Source organism: Mesoplodon densirostris, chromosome 14 (assembly GCF_025265405.1).
Source record: "Mesoplodon densirostris isolate mMesDen1 chromosome 14, mMesDen1 primary haplotype, whole genome shotgun sequence".
Classification (NCBI taxonomy): Eukaryota; Metazoa; Chordata; class Mammalia; order Artiodactyla; family Ziphiidae; genus Mesoplodon; species Mesoplodon densirostris.
Window position 1 is genome coordinate 29,273,503 of NC_082674.1, and position 24,316 is coordinate 29,297,818.

Genomic DNA, 24,316 nt, shown 5'->3' on the forward strand with positions numbered 1-24,316 from the left:
TTATGCCTCTATGACATTTTCAAGCTGTTATGAAGATTCCTCTTAAGATGTTGCTGAACTGACTATACAAACTTTAGTTCATTTAAGTTTTCATCATTAGTCATTTGTCCCATTCTTTAATAATTTTCATTCTGTTTTTTTTTTTTTTTTTTTTTTTGGCTGAGTTAGGTCTTCATTGCTGCGTGCCGGCTTTCTCTAGTTGCGGTGAGCAGGGGCTACTCTTCGTTGCAGTGCTCGGGCTTCTTATTGCGGTGGCTTCTCTTGTTGCAGAGCACAGGCTCTAGGCACGCGGGCTTCAGTAGTTGTGGCACTCAGGCTCAGTAGTTGTGGCTCGTGGGCTCTGGAGCACAGGCTCAGTAGTTGTGGCACACAGGCTTAGTTGCTCTGCGGCATGTGGGATCTTCCCGGACCAGGGCTCGAACCCGCATCCCCTGCATTGGCAGGCGGATTCTTAACTGCTGTGCCACCAGAGAAGTCCCTTCACTCATTTTCTGTGGGCTTGTGTTTATGGCAAGGAGGGGACACGAGGTTTTCAGAGAAGGCTATAGTTTATTAGGTGATATTAATCTTTTTGAAACCAATCTTCAGGTCTTTTACATTTATCCAAACTATCCTTAGGCCTTACTTTATTGCCAGATTAAAAAAAAATAAATTCATTGTTACATATTGAAAACTTGTTACTGTGTATGAAGACATGAATATAATTATTTGAATGGCAAATCCTTCTGGGAGTAAACTGAATACATGTTCCTAGTGTGAATTAACAGATGATGAGATAAAATGTCTCTGGACTCAAAATTCTAATAAACTTTCATAAGTTAGGATTTTTTTTTAACTGATGAACCTACATTGACATGTCATTATCACCCAAAATCCATAGTTTACGTTAGGGTTCACTTATGGTATTGTACAGTACTTTCTATGAGTTTGGACAAATGTATAACGATGTGTATCCACCATATAGTATCATACAGAAAAGTTTCACATCCTAAATATCCTCTGTGCTTCACCTATTCATCCATAAGTTAGGATTTTAAATCCTGGAGGATGCACACAGGTCTCGTTTGGGAGCTAATCTCTCTCCCACTCCCTACTCCCTCTACCCTAGCACTTACCACCAGAGGCAGATGCTGGACACCCCTTTCAGCTTTTCTCATTTCTCCGAGGAAGATTCCAGAGAACTTGTTGATTCAGATTTCCTAAGATTTAAAGTAGCTTCCGATCCCCTGGGAGTATAGGGGACTGCGAGGGTGGTGGGTGGCTAGAACAGTGAATAAACCCTTACTGTACATTGGAGTCATCAGGGAGACTTTAAGATACTGATGCTGGGGTCCCACTTCTAGTAATTCTGATTTAATTGGTCTGGGATGTATTCCGAGCTTTTGAACTTTTAAAGTTCCTCAGGGGATTCTAATGTACTGCCAGGGTTGAGAATCAAAATTCTAGCATTGTGGTTCTCAAACGATAGTATGCATGAAAAATCTCCTGGAGGATTTGTTCAAGCACAGACTCCTGTGCCCCACCCTCAGAGTTTCTGATTCTGCAGGTCTGATGTGGGCCTTAGAGTTGCCTCTCTAGCAAGTTCCCAGGAAATGGCTGATGTGCTGGTCCATGGACTGCTGTTTGGGAACCACCAACCTAGAGCAGTTTATCTCATCTGGGAGTCTTGCTAAAATGCAGATTCTGATTCAGTAGGCTTGGCATGGGGTCTACGCTTCTGTAGCTCCAACAGGCTTCCAGTGGTTACTGATGCTGATGCTGCTGGTCCAGCAAAGCTCTAATGGAAAGCATCGTTTTCAACCCAATTCAGTAACATCCTGCCTAGAAAAGATGTGTGGTCTGTGAGACTCCTGGAGGTACCATGGGCTCAGCATACAGCTTGGACCACTTGGAGGCAGGCAGAGATCTGGAGGGCTTAGTGCTGCTTTGGCATTTGGCCAGCTGCCGTTTGCCAGGCTGTTTGAACGTGCCCCTGGTGAAGCTCTCTTGTCAGTGGAGAACTCCATTGTAAAGATTCCCATTTTGCTTGAAGGAGTAACACAGTGGTCCTCAACCCCAATCACATAATAGAATCACCTAGGGAGCTATAGAAACAGATATTAATTCCCAGGCTCCTTCCCCAGAAATTCTGCTATAATTGATTGGAGGTGGAATCCAGACAGTGGCATTCTTAAAAGCTTTGTAAGTGATCCTAATGCACAGCCAGGGTTGAGAACCACTGAGTTCAAGGATCGCATGTTGTGGTCTTACAGATCATTTAATTATTTTTCTTTATATTGGGCTAATTTATATCCCACTCTGGTACAAACTAACTTTATTAGGTTTTTGAAAACAATTTAATGTGACATGTTTAACAAACCACCAGGGAAAGGCTCTATGTAGATGCCATCACTATTAAATCCTAAATTCAGAGTAAAAGAAAGTGCTGGGAAAGTACAGCTGGTGTTTCCGAACGAGCTGAAATATGAAATATTTCTGGGACTGTATCAACAAGCCTAATTTTTTCCCCTCGGGGTTATGGTTGTGTGGAACAAGTCTTCACCACGAAGCTTGCCAAAAAAGGTTATGATAAAATCATGGAATGTGAATGAAAAGAATTCACAGTGTAACTTTAAAGGAGTCAGCCTCTAAATTTAAAAATGCAGGGATGACATGTGTCTTGCACTTGTAGTAGAAGTCTTCAGAACCAAATAGTGCTGGGTATAAGAGAGCTCCTCCTTTATGTCTGTATGGCCAAGAAGCAAATGAGATGGGGAGGATGGCCAACCAGAAAGTGATGAGGACACAGCCGAAGACCCTGAACGTCTTTATCTTTGCAAATGACTTTTTTTTAAATTTATTTTTGTCTGCGTTGGGTCTTCGTTGCTGTGTGCAGGCTTTCTCTAGTTGTGGAGAGCGGGGGCTATTCTTTGTTGCGGCGTTCAGGCTTCTCATTGCGGTGCCCTCTCTTCTTGCAGAGCACGGGCTCTAGGTGCGTGGGCTTCAGTAGTTGAAGCACACGGGCTCAGCAGTTGTGGCTTGCGGGCTCTAGAGCGCAGGCTCAGCAGTTGTGGCTCACGGGCTCTAGAGCGCAGGCTCAGTAGTTGTGGTACACGGGCTTAGTTGCTCCGCAGCATGTGGGACCTTCCCGGGCCAGGGCTCGAACCCGTGTCCCCTGTATTGGCAAGCTGATTCTTCACCCCTATGCCACCAGGGAAGTCCCTGCAAATGACTTTTGCATTCTATACTTGAGCAAAAATGTAGCCATTGACTCAACATACAAATATCAGGAAAGCTGAAGTTACTTTTGCTCTTGGCATTGTGGACTAGTGTGAAGATCGTGCTTTGGAGGCTCTGCCACTTACTTTGTGACCTTGGCCAAGTTTCTTAGTCTCTCTGTTCCTGTTTCCTCATCTGCCAAGTAGCAATGCCGATTTCATCTCTTTCACACAGGAGTGGGAAGGGGTGTGAGCACGAGGTGAGGCATGGCACCTCACAGAGAAGGTGCCTAGTTGGTAGATCTTCTTTTACTGCTCTAGCATAATCATGAGAATTGAATCCTTAATAAGAAACATCATCCAGCAAAATGTTTTTCTTATAAGTCTTTACTGGTATTTTTTACCTGTGAATTATACTAATTCAGATTTCTTCTTAACAATCACGAGGCAAATATTTTCTACGTGGCGAGTAGGTTTGTTCTTGCCTCGGAGCCTTTATTCTTGCTGTTCCCTGCATCTGGGACACCCTTGCCCTGCAGTTTGCCTGCCTTCCCCCTTCTTTCATTCAGGTCTCCGTGCAGGTGCCATGTCCTCAAGAGAGAGCTGCGTCACCCACCTGGCCAGTGCATTACAGTTGTATTGTCAATTCTGCTTCAGAGAATTTGTCACCATCTGGCATTATACTGTGTAGTTCTTTATTATGTAACTCCTCTAGAACGGTAAATCCAGGAAGGCAAGCAAGGACTTTGTTTTATTCCCTGCTCCAAGCCCTGTGCCTAGAATCCTTGGCACATGGAACTCATTCAGTAGATATGTGCTGAATGAATGGGTGAAGGAAGGATTCATAGATTGCATCTCAGCTGGTACCATGAGGTGTGCCTCCCAGGACCACCTAGTGGCCACTGGGATACCCTAGGCTGATGCCATAGCTACTGCAGGACTTAAGATTCTAAAGGAGTGAGGTTATAAAGGAGGGAGATTACCAGAGTAAGGTATGGGGAAAGCAGTGGTCCCAAGCTCTTCCCCTCTTAACTCTATGTTCTATCTTCTAATTCTGTGATATTAGTTCTAATCCAAATTTGGGGTCCCTTTAAATAGCTCCATAGTTGGAACTCCCAAGAATTGTCTCAGAATGATGATGGGTTGCCTGTGTGCCTGTGTATTGTATACGGGAGAATTGGGATAGATTTCAGCAAAGCACAGAGTACCCAGCAGCACTGACTTTGTATTTGCCTATCTAAATTTACTGGTCCATTTTACGTGGCCTGTTTTTCCATTAATAAGTGTGCAGCATATCTGCTGTTATTTTTAAGTGGCCATTTTAAGAGGTTTTTTTTTTTTTTTTTTGCTGTACGCGGGCCTCTCACCGCCGCGGCCCCCCCCGTTGCGGAGCACAGGCTCCGGACACATAGGCTCCGCGGCCATGGCTCGCGGGCCCAGCCGCTCCGCGGCATGTGGGATCTTCCGGGATCGGGGCACGAACCCGCGTCCCCCGCATCGGCAGGTGGACTCTCAACCACTGCGCCACCAGGGAAGCCCTAAGAGGTTTTGAAGGAGGAAAAATGCTTCAGTGTCAGATGTGTGAGACTCTACAGAAATTAAATAGCTAGAATGAGAATCTGGCAGTATAATTTTTCTTTTTTTTTTATTTAGTAGTTTTTCATTCATCTTTGGTTTTCTTTAAATCTGTGTTTAAAGCAGAAAACCCTTGAATGCATTTGCTGCTTGTAGATCATGGTTTTACTTTTCCTGTTGACATATGGACCTGGAAAAAGGCTACAACTGGCCAAGATGCAGGTTAAAGTGACTAGGATTGATATAAACTTGCCATTATTATTGTAAACTCACTTTAATACTGGGTGACCCTGTCAATATTTTGAGGGCTAACCTCTTAAAGGGAGATAATTAATATGATGAAACCAGCTTATTTCCCTTAATTACCTCTGTTGCAAGTGATCCTGTCACTTTAGTCTTTCTATATCTGGGGCAGTTTTTTTTGTTTTTGTTTTTGTTTTTTTTTTAAGATGCCAGTTGCAAAGTGTTGCCCGGGCAACCAGGTTGAAGAGCTTGTTAATTAAGTTAAGTACTATATATAGACTTGTTAGACACCATAGGGAAAGAGTAAGGAGAGGCTTCTCTTCAAATGGATAAAATTTAAAATTCAGAGGTAATGTCAGAAAAGCCTTCTAAATGATAGAAAATATATGGTGTGTCTGTAGTTTCCTCCTTATTTTCTACATGGAAGAGAGATGGAGTAGAGACACAGATGAATAAATGAAATCGACTGCAAGAATTATTTAGAAACAGGCTGAGAAAGAAGGTTTTAGAAAAACAATTCCTGATGCTATGGTAACCATAGCTGGGTTCAAGTGACAGGCTGATAATGGGGGAAGGGAAGGATGCTGGGTGAGTGTTCTAGATAATCTGTTGAAAAGTGAATAGAGGGTAGAATGAAGAGGAGAATAAAGCTAAGACACTTAACGATTACAAAATTTAAAAAAAGATTTAGATCTTAGAAATCTAAATTCTTTGAAAGCATCACTTTACAATTTGCCAAGTCAGTATAACAGGCTTGAATCTTCTGCCTGCTAGTCATGAACTTAACAACACATCCTTGAAAAATTAAAGTAAAAACTGTTAGAAATATGAGGAGAAGTTGCTGGTTCATAGTGGGAGATTTTTTATAGATCCTTCTTGGAAATCAGTTAAAAAATGTAAGATGTAAGCAAGCTGAATGTCATAATTAAGCCTGATTTAATAGATTTGCAAGTTTGGATTCAATAAACAGAGAATACGTGTCCTTTTTAAATACTCATGTATTCAAAAAGTTGGCCATAGGCCACATGTACATACACGCATGCCAAAAAAACAAAAACAAAAGATAAACTCAAGAAATTAACAGAAGTAAAAAATTGTATAGCCTACATTTTCTGGCAGCAGGGCAGTGAAACTATAAATTAAACTGAAAAAGAAAGCCAAGGAGAAGGAAAGGAAAAAGGAAAGCCATGCAGAAATTTATTAGCACTGTCCTAAAAAGTCTTTAGTTAAAGAAGAGATCAAAATTGAATTAGAAATGAGTTACATTGAGAGTAGTACGTATCAAAAATTAGAATATAACCAAAGCAGTATTTGGCTAAAGTATTAAAATCGTAATTAAAGTTATTCACACTTCTGAGAAAATAGAAGAGAAAGTAAACTAAGCATCAATTTTTTTTTTTTTTTTTTTTTTTTTGCGGTACACGGGCCTCTCACTGTTGTGGCCTCTCCCATTGCGGAGCACAGGCTCCGGACGCGCAGGCTCAGTGGCCACGGCTCACGGGCACAGCCGCTCCGCGGCATGTGGGATCTTCCCGGACTGGGGCACGAACCCGTGTCCCCTGCATCGGCAGGCGGACTCTCAACCACTGCGCCACCAGGGAAGCCCTAAGCATCAATTTTAAACCTAGAGAAAAGCCAGTTAAACAATCTGAAAGACAAAGAAGGAAGAGATTCAAAAACTTGAGAGAACCCATGAACACATAAACCACAAAAAAGAAAGCTTGCTCCATAAAGCCTGAAATGAATTTGTAACTCTAGATGAATGAGGTATTTCTTAATATATATATTTCTTAATATATATAAATATATGTTATATATATTTCTAATATATGTTAGTATAGATAATTCTAAAAAAGGTGGAACACCTGAATAATCTAATAACCAACAAATCTGTCCTTTCCTCCTTTAAAAATACACTGAGTTCAGATAGGTTCATGAGTTATATGAAAACATCAAAGAATAGATAATTCCTGTGGTATTTGAACTGCTTTAGAGCCGAGAAAGAGGTAGAATGATAAATAGGTCATTGAAAAAGTTAGTATAACTCTGGAACCAAGACCAGATGAGGCCAGCACACACACACGAAAAGAGAGAGCTGCAGGCTAATATTACTCCAGCTTATTAATCTAAAAATCTTAAAATGTTGGGAAGTCACACCCAGCTGGATCTTTAGAAAGAGGGTTTATTCTAAGAAAACAAGGCTGGTTTAAAATCTACTAATTGATTATATTAGTAAATTAAAGGGAAAGCCAATATGAATCTTGAGAAAAGTTGAAAAAGCATTTATAATAAGATTTCATCCTCTTATGTGGTACCTTATGTGATACCTTATGCCACGTGTGTTACTAAGGCAGGTCTTCAGAAGTAAATAAATCTCTCAGGGCTTGAGCTGCAAAATACATATCAGTCGGTGACAATGTTGGGACTGTTAAAAGAAACTTAAAGAGCAGAATAACTAGGAAGATCTAATATGTCGGGTTTTAATGAAAACATCTTTCTTTGAAGCTTATGTTTTAAAAGTCTGATTATACATACCAAATATTTTCTAGAGTAAGAATGTAATAGAATGTGATACAGAATAATTTAATTAACAGCACATTAACAAGAGTAGAAATTAAGTGCTGTTTGCAGTGAAAGTCATAGCACTCATTAATTATGAGACCATGTGTTTGTGTTTGACAGATAAGACATCTACTCAGTGTGCTTTACACACTCCATCTCCCATACAGCCAAGATTCGCTTTCTCCTCCTCAGCTCTTTGATTTGTTCTGCCCACGCTGATGGGGATCCAGGAGTGGAATTCCTCTTAATTCTGTTCTCTTCTGAAGACAGTTGCTTGGGCTTGTAATATGAAAATTGGGTATATGTATCCTCTGTATATCCTGCGGCAGCCACACTGGCCTCTTGCTCCTCTTGGGACATGCAGGAGTGCAGTAGCTGTGCCCTCTGCTGGAATGCTCTTCTCCCAAGTATCTCCATGGCCCACCCTTCACTCCTTCAAATCTGTTCAGACATCAGCTTCCCAGTGATGCCTATTCCGACCAAATTGTTTTGTTTTGTTTTGTTTTTTTTAATTTATCTTTGGCTGTGTTGGGTCTTCATTGCTGTGCTCAGGCTTTCTCTAGTTGCGGCGAGCGAGGGCTACTCTTCATTGCAGTGCGCGGGCTTCTCATTGCAGTGGATTCTCTTGTTGCAGAGCACAGGCTCTAGGTGCGCGGGCTTCAGTAATTATGGCACACAGGCTCAGTAGTTGTGGCACACAGGCTTAGTTGCTTTGTGGCATGTGGGATCTTCCCAGACCAGGGCTCGAACCTGTGTCCCCTGCATTGGCTGGTGGATTCTTAACCACTGTGCCACCAGGGAAGTCCCCCGACCAAATTGTAACTGCCCCCCACTTCTTCCATGCACTCTAATTCCCTCTTGCTCTGTTCTATTCCCCCACCCAGCACTTATCACCCTCTGCTACTATATAGTTTGCTTATTTATAATATTTATTGTTTATTTTATATCACCCTCCAGTGCATTGTAAACTGTATAAGGGCCAGGATCTATGTTTGTTTTCCTTGTGGTGTATCCGAGGCTGCTGGAACAGCAGGCACTCACGAAATATTTTTGAATGAATTTACTAGAACTATGAGTATGAAGGCTCTCCTGTGCTCTCTTTTGATTAGACAAGAAATAGTTACAGAAGGAAGATGGATGGTGAATTGAAAGCTACAGCAATCAAGGTAGAAATGACCTGAGGGACACTTGATTTTGGAAATAGACCTACTTTTGTAATATAAAGAGCTAAGTGGACTGGAAGTAAGAAAGCTTGGATTCTTGCTTTAATTTTACCACTGACCTTAGACACATCGCTTGAATTCTCGGGCCTCAGGTTCTTTATCTACAAAATAGACTAAAATTTTTAGTTTAGAAGGCTGAACTAGGAGACCTCTTGCATCTAACCCTGCTTTGTGCTTCTTTGTGGGTTTTACTTTAGGAAAGACAGAGCTTATGAACGTACCCCAATACTACATGGCATTATTTTCACCCAACATTTTCCAAACTCTTTCCACTCAAGGTCATGAGGCCATGATGATGTGCTTTTGGTTTATTTCAGACTTTTCTTTTTTTTTTTTTTTTTGAGTTTAAAAAGGTATTATTCTTTATTTTTAAAAATAGTGATAAAATATGCATAATGTAAAACTTACCATCTTCACTATATTTAAGTGAAGGCATATTAATGCCACAGTTCAGTGGCATTAAGTACATTCACATTGTTTGTGCAACCATCACCACCATCCATCTCCAGAACGTTTTTCTTTTTTTTTCACACACACACACTGTATTTTATTTTTACAAGAGATAAGTAAACTGACACCAAGCATTATAAGTGGATGACCACAACAAAAGCAACAATGATTGCAATTACCAAACACGAAACACACTCATACTATGTATGATATTGACATTCAGTTCAGTAATCCTCCACTGTAACAGCTCCTTTACTTTGCAGTGAAAATCGATTTGTATATTTTTTGCCTCTGAGTCCTTGTGGGATTTTTTTTTAATTCAAACAGAAAGTCACAAAAATTATAATCATCCTCATCAGTTCACTCAGTCCCATGTAATTAATTTTTTTTCATCTTGATCTTTTGTTAGCACTTTATGAATTCATCAGTTTTCCTTTAGAGTTCTGAAAATGCTTCTTCATTCGGTTCAGCAGTATAGTCAGTTACCAGAAACCTGTACTTGTCAGAGTCTTTTCCATGAATTCCTTGAAGATGAAACTCTTTTATAGAAACATTTTTGCAAAAGCATCAGAGTACACCCAGAACTGTCTGTATATGACAAAAGACTTAAAAATGACCACGGTTAAAGATTTGATGAAAGTTCATAATAATGCAATTGACAAGGGCCTAATGTGGCTATAAGTTTCTTAAAAGCTTAAACCAAGAAACTGAGCTGTGGACTGGGGCTCCAGAAGCTAGGGCTTTGCTTGATTTATTTTTCTTATCTGTAAAATGGAAGTGCAGCAATAGGTTGGTGACATAATTCCGTAGAAAGGAGAATGAAGTACATTTGATGGATTTCTGCAAGGGATAGAAACACACCAGATGCCATTTCAGGAAATTACACGGGAATTTGGCTCAATATCCATCTTGCTAAAGCTTTCATATCATCTTAATTGTTCATCTCCTCAAATTTCAGAGCTTGGAGGTCGAGTTCCTCCGTGGTGATTGTCATGCATCTTGTCTTCAGTCCCCAAAGCAGCCATTAGGTATTTGTGGGCCTGTTTTGGTGTTTAAATGTACACTGTTTTCAAAGAACGGCCCTTAAAACTCCTCTTAAACTTAAAGATCTTTCCACTGGTCAGTGACTGAGTCCTGTTTTCAGATTCTCCACGTCACATAGGCATCTTCCCTCTGCCTTTCTTCACCTGGTCCATGTGCTGGACATGGATTGTTCAACACAAGGGAGGGGACGGGCCGATGGAGAAGGCAGCTTCCACCTCTCGCTCTGGTGTCATGAGCAGGTCACGGGAAAGATTTCCATGGGCGGCTTAGCTGTGTTGAGGGTTCTCACCAGATTTCTGTTCCTCCTGTACTCTTTGTTAGTTAGTCTATCATCAGGGCTGCCTGCACTTATGGGGAAAGTGCCCCATGCTGCCCCTGGGCCTGTGCTAAACTCTTTCTCTCCCATTTAGAAGAGAAGCCAGATTGCTCCAAGGCCCGCTGTGAAGTCCAGTTCTCTCCGCGTTGTCCTGAAGACTCCGTTCTGATCGAGGGTTACGCGCCCCCCGGGGAGTGCTGCCCCCTCCCCAGCCGCTGCGTGTGCGACCCCGCGGGCTGCCTGCGGAAAGTCTGCCAGCCAGGATACCTGAACATACTTGTGTCCAAAGCCTCAGGGAAGCCGGGAGAGTGCTGTGACCTCTATGAGTGCAAACCAGGTATGCACGGGCTTGGTCCCAGCAGCCTCGCTGCTTTGCATCAGAGGGCAGCAGCAGCCAGCCTTCCCCTGCCCCCCGCCCCACCCTGGCCACTTGACAGTGGGATGCTGCAAACCTGCTACTCTGGGCTCACAGCGGCCTGGCTTCTGCCCTCCAGTCAGAGAACCAGATAATCCACTGGTACAGGAGTGCCTTCAGAGAGGGACCCTGTCTTTTTCTCTTTTCTTCTTCTTTTTTCTTCCTTCAAAGTATGCTTGATGGGGGCAGTAGGGTGTCAAAATTCATGGTACTGTGGTTGCCTGCTTCATTCCCCCAGAGGAGGTCATCGTCCTCATTTGCAGATATATCTGTCACTTTAAAGTATTACATTTAAAAACAATCATCATACATAAAACAGAAAGTTATTTTTAGATAAATATATGCATCAAAATGCCAGACATTTTATAATGAAATACTCAGCCCCAGTCTTCCTCCTTGCCAGCTCCCCACCATCCGTCCGTTAGCTTTATAGCATGTGCTAAGTCATCTTTGACTGTTTACTCAACTTCTTTGCCACATTTGTTTTGTAGTCATGTCCCAGCTGTTTCTGGATCCATGGTATTTCTAACATCTTTGTTCTTGTGGCTGCATTTCTAATGTGGTCTGTGAATAGGTCTGGACTGCAGAGATTTCCTCTTCCAAAGTTTCTAACCATGGGTCAGATTTTGTTTAACTGCTTGGTAAATGCTCAAGCCAAGCAAGCCCTTGTTCATCTCTTGAACTGTTTCATCAGAAATGCCTCGGGCTGATCGTCACCATCCACAGAACCACCACTGGTTTAACTCTCTGTCTTTCTCTGTGTCTTCGTCTTAACTCTTCAGTGTCTTGTTCCCTTCTTTTCTTGAACAGAAGATTTGGGTCATATTACAGTTCTCTAATGTTGATGGAAATGAAAATGCCAGTGCTAAGACAGGGTTTCCAGGAAGCAAGGAAACTACAAAAATTTGAAGAGCCAGTGTTTCATTGGGGACTCAAAATGCAAGGAAACGTAACAGTGAATGGTGCCTCTGTTTGCCCCCCAGTTTTCAGCGTGGACTGCAGCACTGTGGAGTGTCCCTCCGTTCAGCAGGCCGTGTGCCCCCTGGACAGCTACGAAACTCAAGTCAGACTCACAGCGGATGGTTGCTGCACCCTGCCCACAAGGTCGGTCCGTCATTCGTTTTTTACGCTTTCTCCTCTGTCCTGTGTGTTAGCATCACTAAAGGCACAGTTTCAGGCATGCCGTTTGTTTTCTCCAAGGGTCAGAGAACCCTAATATCCTCCTGTTTCTATGGAGAAATCACTGAACGGTTACTATGACTTGGTAGTTTCCATGTATCGTTCCTGGGGCCAAAGTCAACTGTCCTCAGGTTAAGTCCCTGATCCTTAGAGGTTCCTCAGGTTGGGGTGCCTGTGCACTTTTGCAGGCTGCAAACTAAACGGGCATGTGTGTCCCTCAGTCTGGAGCCGGGGAGGCAGCAAGGTATCGATCCATAGTAGGCATGTCATTTGATCCTGTGCAGTGAATCTTACAGGTGTTTAACCATTGTGTTCAATGGGGTGAAACACTGCATGCATCATAGAATTGCTCCCCAGGGATCCTTGACGTTTGCAATCACACATCTACCCAGACCTATAACTTGCTGAGGCAACAAGGAGTTTAAATTCCTATAATGCTTTCTGGAGGAACAAGCACATCTCTCTTTGGCTTGATGGGGAAAAAGCTGCCGTCAGTTTAATCTTAGTAGCAGGACATCCCCTTAACCCTGCAGGGCCAGACTTACTCCAGAACGCAAGGGTCCCCAGGCCCCATCCTTGACAGTCTTCATAGCACCACCGTAGAGCTGGGACTTTGTGCTTTGCTTTGGGAAAGACCGTGCTTGGAATCACGGGGTTTACGTTCTATTTCCCCTGCTGAGTACCCTCCCCTCTTTCCTACCAGGTCCTCCCCTCCATCTTTCCCAGGTCACTAAGTCATGATTTTGACTAAGCCACCTCATTTCTTTCAACTTTTACTTTGCATTTAATATCCAGAGTTAACATAGTACCTTCCTTAACCCCATAACTAAGCTCTCTCTCCCTCAGACCCTGTGCCAGGCACTTAGCATCTGTGTTTGTTGCATGAGTAATTGTGATTAAACAAATGGTTTGCTGAGGTAGGAATGTGTATGGTCTGTAGTTAAGGAAAGTATCAGTCATTTGTCCATGCTTGAAGTAGACATCCAGAGTTTGTTCTGATAACTACTTTTTTCTTCTTCCTTCTCTTAAAACATGTTAATTTTTGGACATTTACTAGCCATTGTTGTGTCAGAAACCGTAGGATTCTCTCAGACATATTTTACAGGACTTGCCCTGTCCTTTATAGTGCATCATAAAACAGGTGCAGAGATTTTTGTGAAGGTAACATACAGTGGCGTAGCACTTTCTTACGACACTACGTTGTGATAATTTATGTGAAGATGTTTGGAAAGGGTTGAAGTATTGTGCAAACATAAGGTATTACTAATCAGTAAAGGAGGAAAATGGAGTATTACTAACAGTGACAGATGTCCCTTCAAGGTCTTCATGAAAAGGAAGGTGGCACGCGATATTAGACCACCTAATTAATCAAAACTAAGCCAGTTGTCAATTAACAAGACCTTTAGAGAGCAAAAGGGACATTTCTCAATTCACTGTTATAAATGTAATGTAGCACCATTTGTATGTAGGAGGCACAGTAGGCTATTTTTTTCACTCTAAGGGGTCGAAATGGATAGAAGCAACAGGAAGACATACTTAATTTCAATTTAAGGAAAAAAAATTTCTTACAACTAATGATGTACAGTCATGCACTGGGCTGCTTCCTGAGATAAACTGAGCTCCCTGGGGCCGGAGAGACTTCTTTCCGTCTGGATGGCCACCTTCCAGGAATGCTTAGAAGAAATGTTACCTTGGAAAGGAGGTTCAAGTAGAAGCCTTCCGTTCTTATCCCCAAGCTTCCGTGAGTCTGGTAAACATAAACCTTAGGGTGATTATTACGTATTGACCTAATTTTGACTTTGGCATTCAGAACCAAAGGATGTTCAGTTAAAGGGCTCTAATGAAGGAATTGGAAGCATGGAGAAGGAAGCCATCCAAAAATCCCAGGGTAAATTATTTGCAGGGAGGGATAAGTTCTCACAGCTCTTTGGTTTCCTGGATTTTAAAGTCAGTGACCCTTCCTCCCCTGCTGCCCCTTCTCCACATGCATCCTGTGTTCCCACCTGAGCTGGATTCCCCCCATCCCCCAAGCTGTCTCGGGCTCTGGGCCTTTGCGTTTGCAGTGGGCTCTTCCCTGCTTGCCTTCCCCTTCTACAAACTTCTCCTCTTTCAGGACTACATTTCCTTCTCTTTGAAGGGTTTTTCAGTCTTCAGCCCCTGAAGATGACTTAGGTGTCTCTCCTCTGTTCCCTTGTAATCTAATTCCCATGTATCTCTATATCACAGCCCTTTTCATAATACATGGAAATCACTGATGTTTTTGGTCCGTCTCTCCTACTCTGTGTGCTTCTCAGGGAAGGGAGTATTTTATAGCCTCCAGTACATAGAACAGGACTTGATATAAAATGGTAACCTACATTTATGAATGAGTGAATGGATGAATGAATGAATGAACAGGCCCACTACTGGCCATGATGACTTATATGTTGAGGAAGAGAAAAATTATCTTCCTGCCATTAGGTGGTAATACTACTCCTTGTCTCACTCTAAAACCCTTGCAGTTTTCCCCCAACCCCCTTCTTTATGGCCAATTCTCAATATTGCAGAAATCCTCCACTCCAAGCACTGGGCTCACCTCTCAAAGCATGATATGCCTTTATCTCTCCATTCTACCTTTTCTAATAGTATTGTTCATCCTGCAGGACTCTCAGTTAAATTCTACTTTATCCACAAGGTCTTTGTTCTTCAGCCAACACCCGTCTCACTCCCTAGGTACTCGCAACATATCCTGTCCATGTTGCCAATTAATCATATACTTCCTTGCGTTGTTATGTAACTGTTAACACAGGTAAAGTCTTGTCTCACCAGCTAAAGGACATTTTTACAGGTCAGGAATTGTGTCTTCTTTCTTTTCCTCTGTGTATGCATTAATTATGAATGAATCAGTAATGCAGAGTACACTCAGACTGTGACTTAACCTAGTTGAGCATATTAAATGGGTTCCCACTTATTAAGGAGGATGACAGACAGGTCATACTTTGATAAGAGAATAAAAACCCAAACAATCACGTGAAAGTGGAAATAAAAAGAAGAGAGCCTAATATGTTGTAACACTGGTAGTATTTTAAGAAAAGAAAACTACCTCACTTTATCCTTGTGTGTGATCCACGTCAGTTTTCTCTTTTGAGACCATGATTAGGTATAAAGAAGAGCATTTTAGAATATGCAAAGCCCTGTTATGATGACTTGACCTTTACCAGCATATTTATAAAGAGCACTGTTAAGAAATTAGAGCCATTTGAGATCAAAACTGATTGTGTGGCGAATTCAGGGGGAAAAGCCCTTTACAGTCAGGACAGAGTAAGGTAAGATATTGGAAACTTCAGCAGTAGAGGCTTTCCTTAGGTGGAAGTCACAGCCCCTTTTTTGTAGGACTTATTATACTTGCATAGACTAGAAAAGGAATCTGTGGACATTCTGCCCTCATCTTAAAGAATAAATCCCTCCCTCCTTCATTACCATCCAAATGGAATTGCCATTCCCAGTGAGACTGTCACCCGTTAAGGCCCCTGACTGCCCTGTTTGGGTGTAAGTACTTGCTCACTTTGTGAATTTTCTTTTGAGTTGCCTGTTCTCAGTTCATTTATTCATTCAGTTATTCATTCATTCATGGAACATGAGCTGAGCTCTTCCAAGTGATAGATACTCCCCTCCAGATGTCCTTATGGTGCATGGATACCTCTTTCCACTTCCATGCCTGACAAGTACTGGTTCTCCCACCCACCTCTGCCCTTTCTAAGGATACGTTAGTCCTTCTCCCCTTGCTGAGTCTCTGCTTTTTCTTAATGGCCCATCCTTCATTGTCCCCTCTTTTGCTGTCTTTTCTCCTGAACTTCATCCTGTTTAGATATAATTCTTGGTGATATAATTATCATTTTTAAATCTGCCTTCCCTCAACTTGGTTTCGGCGTCCAAGCACTCTGCTAATTCTTTTCATCCTCTTCTCTTCTGTTGGTGCTAGAATATGTTGTGAGGTCTATGGCAGCTCATCATAACTTTCAGGAGATAGTGAAAAGGAATGAGACTTAGTGGCTCTGGGCCTTAAACTGGGCCTGAACCCTGCGTGATGACAAAAAGGAAAAATGGGACTGTCCACGGGGCTCATGACACCTCATGGTCTTTGCAAGACCCTGTGTGCATGTGTGCACGCCAGTGCCTCCATGCAAAAGGAAACTTACAAAGAGAAAGTTATGTCAAATGCTTTGATCAAATGATGTCTTTGCAGGGAAGGAAAAACAGGAAAGTCTTTAAGTAACATCTAGGTGGCAGTAACAATGACACCTTAAACTTGTAGTGTACCTTGCTGTTTCCAAAGCATTTTTTACTTTTGCTGCCCTCATTTTGTCATCTTTCTGACTCCATGAGAAATTTATGGAAATGAAAACAGAGGTTGAGAGATTAAGTGACTTGTGCAAGATCACAAATGTTTTTTTGGTACAAGGGACAGAGCAGGTCCAAATCTTCAGCCAGGTTCTTTGATTCAAAGCCCTATACTCTCCAGTGCAGTTTTTTTTTTTAATATATATATATATATACAATGTTTTGTTGTTGTTTTTAAGTTCAGGAAATATATCAAAGAATATGAATTTATATCTCACTATCATGTTTGTTTATATCAGCATAGTACATATTAATACAATATACCCATGTTTCAGTTACACATTGCTGTGTAACAAGGCACCCCCAAAAGTAGTTGCTTAAAACAATGAAGATTTATTATTTCTCATGCCTCAGTGTTTTAACTGGGAGGTTCTTCTGTAGCCAGCTGGTGGGTCATCTGGGGCTAGATGGTCTATGGTGGCATCATTCTCACATGTCTGGCTGGAAAGGCCTGTCACCCCCTGTGTGGTCCTTCATCCTGGCTCCTTTATGTGATGGCAGAAGCAAGGGAGGAAGTAGCAAAGCCTTAAAAGAGACCAGGAACTTGGAAGTCACACAGCATGACCTCCACTGCATTCTGATAGTGTAAGCAATTCACAGGGAGAGCCTTGGTTCAAAGAGTGGGGCAGTGGATTCCACCTCTTGATGGGAGAAGCTGCAAAGAATTTGTGACCTTTTTTTTTTTTTTTTTTTTTTGTGGTACACGGGCCTCTCACTGTTGTGGCCTCTCCCGTTGCAGAGCACAGGCTCCGGATGCGCAGGCTCAGCGGCCATGGCTCACGGGCCCAGCCGCTCCGCGGCATGTGGGATCCTCCCGGACCAGGGCACGAACCCGTGTCCCCTGCATCGGCAGGTGGACTCTCAACCACTGTGCCACCAGGGAAGCCCTGTGACCATTTTTAATCCACCATAACATACATGTCATCAAAATAGGGGCCTCCTTAGGTTTCATTTTCTTTTTCTTTTTTTTTGCGGTACGCGGGCCTCTCACTGCTGTGGCCTCTCCCGTTGCGGAGCACAGGCCCCGGACGCGCAGGCTCAGCGGCCATGGCTTACGGGCCCAGCCGCTCCGCGGCACGCGGGATCCTCCCGGACCAGGGCACGAACCCGTGTCCCCCGCATCGGCAGGCGGACTCTCAACCACTGCGCCACCAGGGAAGCCCAAGGTTTCATTTTCTAATGGTCGAAAGTCGGTGGAGTGTTGCAGCATTGCGACCTTCTTTCCAAAGACCAATGTCCTTCTGGCCCTGGGACTCAGGGCCCTCCTTTCTCTCAGCTGCTCTGTTTCTGCTTCTCCCTTCACTTGCCAGTCAGCAGTTCACCTGGGAGTAGATAAATGATTTAGGAGCCTCTGAGCACCACCTCGACTTTAAGCATCATTTAGCCAATCATTATGTTGAACTCCCCTCCTTATGGAATGTTGTGACTATCTAGTTAATCTTGGTTTTCTCTCATCACACAACAGGGAATGCCGTTTTTGGACGCCATAAGATCTGCCTGATAAAACCAGGTCAATTTTTAAAACAAACAAACAAACAAAAACTTTCAAAGATGTACATAGTAATTCCCTTGGTAATGGTTGATTCTGGAATGGATAGTTGTCTGAGAGAAATAGACCCACCCGGTGTGGTTGGAGGGTAGATCCAGCCTGGGCTGTACCTCTGTGCATCCCATGTCCTCCTGTGCCAGCCAGCTTAGACTATTTATTAAGAAGAAAGCTCCCAGATCATGTTTTGTTTTTTCTCTGCACTCCTCACCCTTTGCTATCCCCGATGTATGTGCTGCATTTTACAGAGTTTTCCCTTTGCCTCTGTAATTTTTCACCAGGCTTTTTAGATACAGGTTCACAGGGGAGAAATTAACTAGTTAAAAATCTAAAAAGTAATACCTTTACTGTATTCCCTTTTACTGTAAGTCAAGTGAGTGTTTCAGTATCCTTATGCCTTTTGCTTTGTTATGTAACTATTCTTATGTTTTTATTAAGAAGATGAATGAATATAGTATGTTATTGACAGTCACCCATTCTAAATTTATTTTGATGAGATTTGTCCCCAACTTTTTGTTCTGAAACATTCTGTTGTCAATTTCTGTCTCTAAATATCCATTCCTTAATAGTTATTTAGAAAAATCCAATCCAGTTATTTTGAGGTGGAAATAAATTGTCAGTGTTTATAATGTTGAAAAACTTAAAATAGGGTTTCTCCTGGGTTGTGTGCAGTGTATCAAGCCAGGTTCCCAAGCTCCCTCCTGGCTGCGGCCTCTCTCTGACTAAAGGGTCTGATTCTCTTCCAGAACCTATATCCAGAACATTTATATTTCTTGCTTTCTGAGACTATACTGAAAATCCTCTTTGATTTTTAAATCAAGATTTGGAAGCATTTTTAACTTTTTCTTCTTAGTCCAAAGTAATTTAAAATTTTAGATTATCTGTAGGCTAAAATGTTGACTAATATGTGACTTTGGTTTTCTCTAAAACGTTTAATAGAATGTCTTGAGCACATTAGATTCTGAGTACAGTTCCAGTGAAAATGTAGCTGAACCTGAATCCCAGCGCTGCCCCACCCACAGGAGGCAGGTTGTATGGCTCTCCCGTTTCAGGAAGGGTCCTGCCCGCTGAGTGGCAGAGCTAGGCTTTGTGAGCACAAATCACCAGCTAGCACCGTACTGCTGTGGTCCTGAGCTCACTCCCCAAAGCCCCTCTCCGGCCCCACCACTCAGGGGACCTAACATTCCATGTCATACACCTTCTTTTACAGTGTAGTGTGTGGGCAAATGTGTACGTGTGAGTAGACTGTTCAGCAGCTAAAGAATACTCCTTCACACGTCACCTGGTGCTATGCAGAAAGAACCTGTGCCTGGATGCTGAGTTCTAGAATCCAGGTCCACTTCTGCATGAATCTGGACAAGCCTCACATCATCTGGGTCTGTTTTCTTACCTGAGAGAGAAGGAGGGGAGGAGGGATTTGATGATCTCAAAAGTAACTTCTACTTAAATTTAAATTTTTTGACTTTTCCCAAACCCTTTAGAGAGGGGAAAAAAAAAAAAAACAAACCCAATCTGCTGGTGATAGGAGACTCCTGAGAAAGAAATGAGAAGGAAAATTTTAGAAAATCCCAGAACTCAGAAGATAATGGGAGAGATATATGGTTTTCATCATGATAGGAAGGGGATAAAGTCCAAAGGAAGTCATAAAAGAATTAGTTACTTTTTCTTTTTTTCCATTTTCTTTTAAAAAATAGGAAAGGCAAAATGAAATAATAATAATAATTTTTTCTTAGACTAATAATTTAAACCAGGATGCTCAGAACTGGTTGAATTGTGAAAACTGAGTGGTAATCCAACAAAATAAATTGCCTGTTGGTTAATGGCTAGTTGAATATTGCTAGTTAGTTGTTTTTTTTTTTAATATCTGTAAATAGATAGCCCCTTATATAGCAGGAGCAGAGACTGTGTGGCCAAAGGCTGAATCCATAAGATAAGGGCTTACTGTGTTAAACTGCTTTCTCATAGCATGTGGATATCTCTGCCTGTCCGCCTGCCTTTCTGGGTACATTGTTGGGGGCGTGCTGGGTGTGGCATCCTCGTACCCCTGCACACTCACCACCATGAACTCCTGTCAGCCTGTGCATGGCTGCTGGCTGGCTCCTACACCAGTATTTGTACCTGTCTTTCCCCAGCTATTGCTACCCCACTTCCCTTAAGGTAAAGTCTGTCTTTGTCTCTCTTCCCTGTCACTCCTCTTTATGCAGCCTCTCCATATTTTTATTGCATTTTTCTTTATTTCACACTAACTTGTATATACACACAGAGAACATTATATTTGTGGAAGAGGATTAGATTCTCTGTTCCTAACTTTATGATTACACCATTTCTTTCTATGTCTCTTAAAATAAAAAATGGTCTACTGAGTTAAGTTCCCTTTTCTTTGTTTGAGCCTCAGTTTTATTTCCGTCTTGTAAGACATTGACCTTAGAAGACAATTTCTCACTCATACTGTGTCATATTATAACAGCTACAAATGCTGTAATTCCAGGAAAGGAAACAAGAAAAAAGGAAGGATGCCTGACCCTATTGTATCAGAAAGATACATCAGATATACAGCCCATGACCAGAACGAAGGTCATGAATTTTTTTTTCCTTTACCACAACATCTAGATAGTCATACTCTGCTTCAGGTTGAAAATCTAGGATGCTTAGTTCCCATTCCTCCATCCTGATTTCTCTGTGCTCTCAAGAAAATTTGTCTTGTTGGTACTGTATTGTATTACAATAATAGAGTCTTAGCAGATTGCTGCACGATGTTTCTTGTGACTGGATGTAGATATTTAGAAAAGAAGCTTTCTGGGGTTTCAGAATTTATAGCCTGAAATTGACTCATCCCCGCTGAAGCCAGCAGAATGGAATCTTTGGCAGGTTGTCTTTTCCTTTCAGAAGCGCTTGAGTTACATCAAAATTAATCTAACCACAAAGCTACAGTGAGTGAAAACAAGGTGCAGATTTGGAAATGCTCAGTTAAATGGCCAAGACTCATTGAGAACCTCATGGAAGACAGAGAACACTGGGCTTGGTGGTAATGAATAAGATAGGAACAAGGCTTGAAGGAACTCAGTACCTTACAAATATCACCTCCGCCAGTCTCAGAAAAGTCGCAGACCTTTGGAAGGTAATAAGAAGGGAACACAGACACACACACACACAATCACTCATGATCATTTTTCATATCCCTCCATATTTGCCTGTAGTTTCAAAGCTTGGAGTCTACAGGTATGATTTTACAGAGAAGTCCCATTGTATCCCTCTGCTCCATTAACATCTGTCCACTTTTGAGTCATAGTTTTGGAGGGACAGTGTCAAGACTTTGCTGCTACACCTACACTTGGGTGATTCAGCTTTCCAGAGCTCCCAGGTCAAGTCTTGGCTCCAGAGCCTCAGCCTATCATTCTGCTGGTTGACGCCTTTAGGAGGGTGTTGAGGGGCTAGAGGGTGGACGGGAGGGTTACACAAGGGTCAGGAACACGGAGGACAAGACTGTCATCACAGGGCACATCAGCCCAACCATACACGGATGTCAAAGCCAGAAACTTCCTGCATGTGGCTCAGAAAAGGCAGGTTCCCTTTCAAAGCTCAGGGAGCCCCCCCTTAGTTCTTTGAGATGGTGTTAAGTTCTTTAGATCATCAAATAACAGTTATTGTAGATCCCTGTGCTCTTAACAGTGTGCTATGTAATTAAGTTGCATGTATCATGCTTATGGAAACTAACCGGTGTAAATTATCCCTGAATATTCATTTTCAAAAGGACTTTATCAAATTAAGAATCTTGTAATGAATTATCATGTCCATCTGTTCCCAAGACCTTGTCTTGAAGAAGACGGCACTTAATAACAGTTCTGGGGTTTTATTGGTAAGCTTAATCTTTTAGTAGACAAATATCTCTAATTCAGTTCACTTTTTGGTTGTTCCCTTTAATCTGAATAATTTATCCAGCTGCTTTTGGGGAATAAATAAAATTAAGTTATCCAATATGTAAAATATGGATTAGCATAGCACAGATTTAAAACATTCCTGACTCTTGACATGCTATCATGGTAGCATTCTCTCTGTTTCTAAACACATGCAGAAAAATTTGGAAATATATTTGAAGTCCTTCTTTCTCAACTAAGAAAAGAACATCTATTCTGTTGCCCTCTGTCACAGTAATTTTTGGCCCAAAAGAGCAAGTCAACTCATGACGAAAAAAGCCAGAGTCTATATTAAACTCTGATGTTTTTAAAACAAAATAATTGTAGGAATTCCATGTTATTATTGGGCTTATCCCCAGAATGAAGAAAATATGCTTTCCTAGAAGTAAAGCCCTTGCCCACTGGAGATGAACTATCTCCCTAGTAGAGACTTTAATTTGTCAATAATTCACTTCAGATGTGTAAGCCCTGCACTTCCTATACTAGTGCCTTATGTCTTTTGCGTTTCACCATGCATTTGACCAGTGTCTGGTCTTAGTTTATATTTGTTTCAGTCCTGAAACAAAGCTCAGGGCTCTCACTCAGAGGCTTTCAGTTTGATCTGAGTGAGCCCGGCCATCACCAGATGATAAAGACATGGCCTTCTGACTATCGGTCAAAGAGAGTAACTCAGCTGGATTCCATAAGACTTTCAATTAAGTTGGAAAGTGGAATGCACAGCCTGGATAATATTGAACCTCAGAGGGCTTTCCCCACCCACCCTCATTTGAAATCCTCATCATCATGACACAGCTGAACGGGAGAACAGCTCCAGACAGTTCTGCAAAAATGTTTTGTGAAGCTATTTACATAACTAATAAGCAAATCTAACATATTAAAATCCTACCTCTGCTGGAAATGCCAGAAGCAACCCCAAATGTGGTGGACTATATTTTACTCTTCATCTGCACCTTTACATGGGATGTAAGTGATAAGACTCACCACTGTGTAGACACAGAGTGCAGAGGGTTCAGGGTTATATTTGCCCAGCAGATGTTTAACTGCTTGACTGCAACCCTGAAGGTGGAGACAGCTGGTTTCTCTTGGACTTTATGCTCAGTTAGTCTGTTGTGAATGTTTCACGCAGACAAGTGCATTTTAAATGAACCTTTCCTGATTTTGCCTTTTTATGTCATGACTCTTATGATAAGATGATGGAGTACTCTGATCTCCATAACTAGATCATGGATTCTTGAAGACTCTTATGACACTTCCTAAGACATTAGATTGTGTACTTTTTTGAGGACAAGGATGCACCTTGTAAGTCTCAGTCTCATCATTGCCTACCACAGTATATGCTTTTGGTTAAATTTATAGATAGCTAAGCTGTGGCAAGTCCTAGCATCAGAATCCCATAAGTGTTTTTAGTCTGTGTGGAGAACAAATATTCGAGTGTTTATCATGTGCTGGATGTTATGCTAACCTTGTAGGAATAAGATGTAGACTGATGTCAAGGAGCTTACCATCTAAAGGAAAGGCATATACATGCCACATCTTCTTTATCCATTCATCTGTCGATGGACACTTAGGTTGCTTTCATGTCCTGGCTATTGTAAATAGTGCTGCGGTGAACATTGCGGTACATGTCTCTTTTTGAATTACGGTTTTCTCAGTGTATATGCCCAGTAGTGGGATTGGTGGGTCGTATGGTAGTCCTATTTTTAGTTTTTTAAGGAACCTCCATACTGTTCTCCATAGTGGCTGTATCAATTTACATTCCCAGCAACGGTGCAGGAGGGTTCCCTTTTCTCCACACCCTCTCCAGCATTTATTGTTTGTAGATTTTTTGATGATGGCCATTCTGACCATGTGAGGTGATACCTCATTGTAGTTTTGATTTGCATTTCTCTAATGATTAGTGATGTTGAGCATTCTTTCATGTGTTTGTTGGCAATCTGTATATCTTTGGAGAAAGAAGATGTGGCATATATATACAATGGAATATTACTCAGCCATAAAAAGAAATGAAATTGTGTTATTTGTAGTGAGGTGGATGGACCTAGAATCTGCCCTACAGAGTGAAGTAAGTCAGAAAGAGAAAAGCAAATACTGTATGCTAACACATATATATGGAATCTAAAAAAAAAAAAGAATGGTTATGAAGAACCTAGGGGCAGGACAGGAATAAAGACGCAGATGTAGAGAATGGACTTGAGGACACTGGGAGGGGGAAGGGTAAGCTGGGACGAAGTGAGAGAGTGGCATGGACATATATATACTACCAAATATAAAA

General features: G+C 41.9%; 1 protein-coding gene across 3 annotated transcripts in view; it reads left to right on the plus strand.

The window, feature by feature from the left end:
- Window positions 1–24,316, plus strand: part of CRIM1 (cysteine rich transmembrane BMP regulator 1) — a 206,668-nt gene that overhangs the window by 85,372 nt on the left and 96,980 nt on the right. For 2 of the 3 annotated variants that reach the window (XM_060117584.1, XM_060117582.1), the window contains exons 3-4: window positions 10,705–10,947; window positions 12,009–12,129. In XM_060117584.1, the coding sequence (XP_059973567.1) occupies window positions 10,705–10,947; window positions 12,009–12,129 (364 nt within the window). The remainder of the gene's footprint in view (window positions 1–10,704; window positions 10,948–12,008; window positions 12,130–24,316) is intronic. The other variant, XM_060117583.1, reaches the window with a different exon arrangement.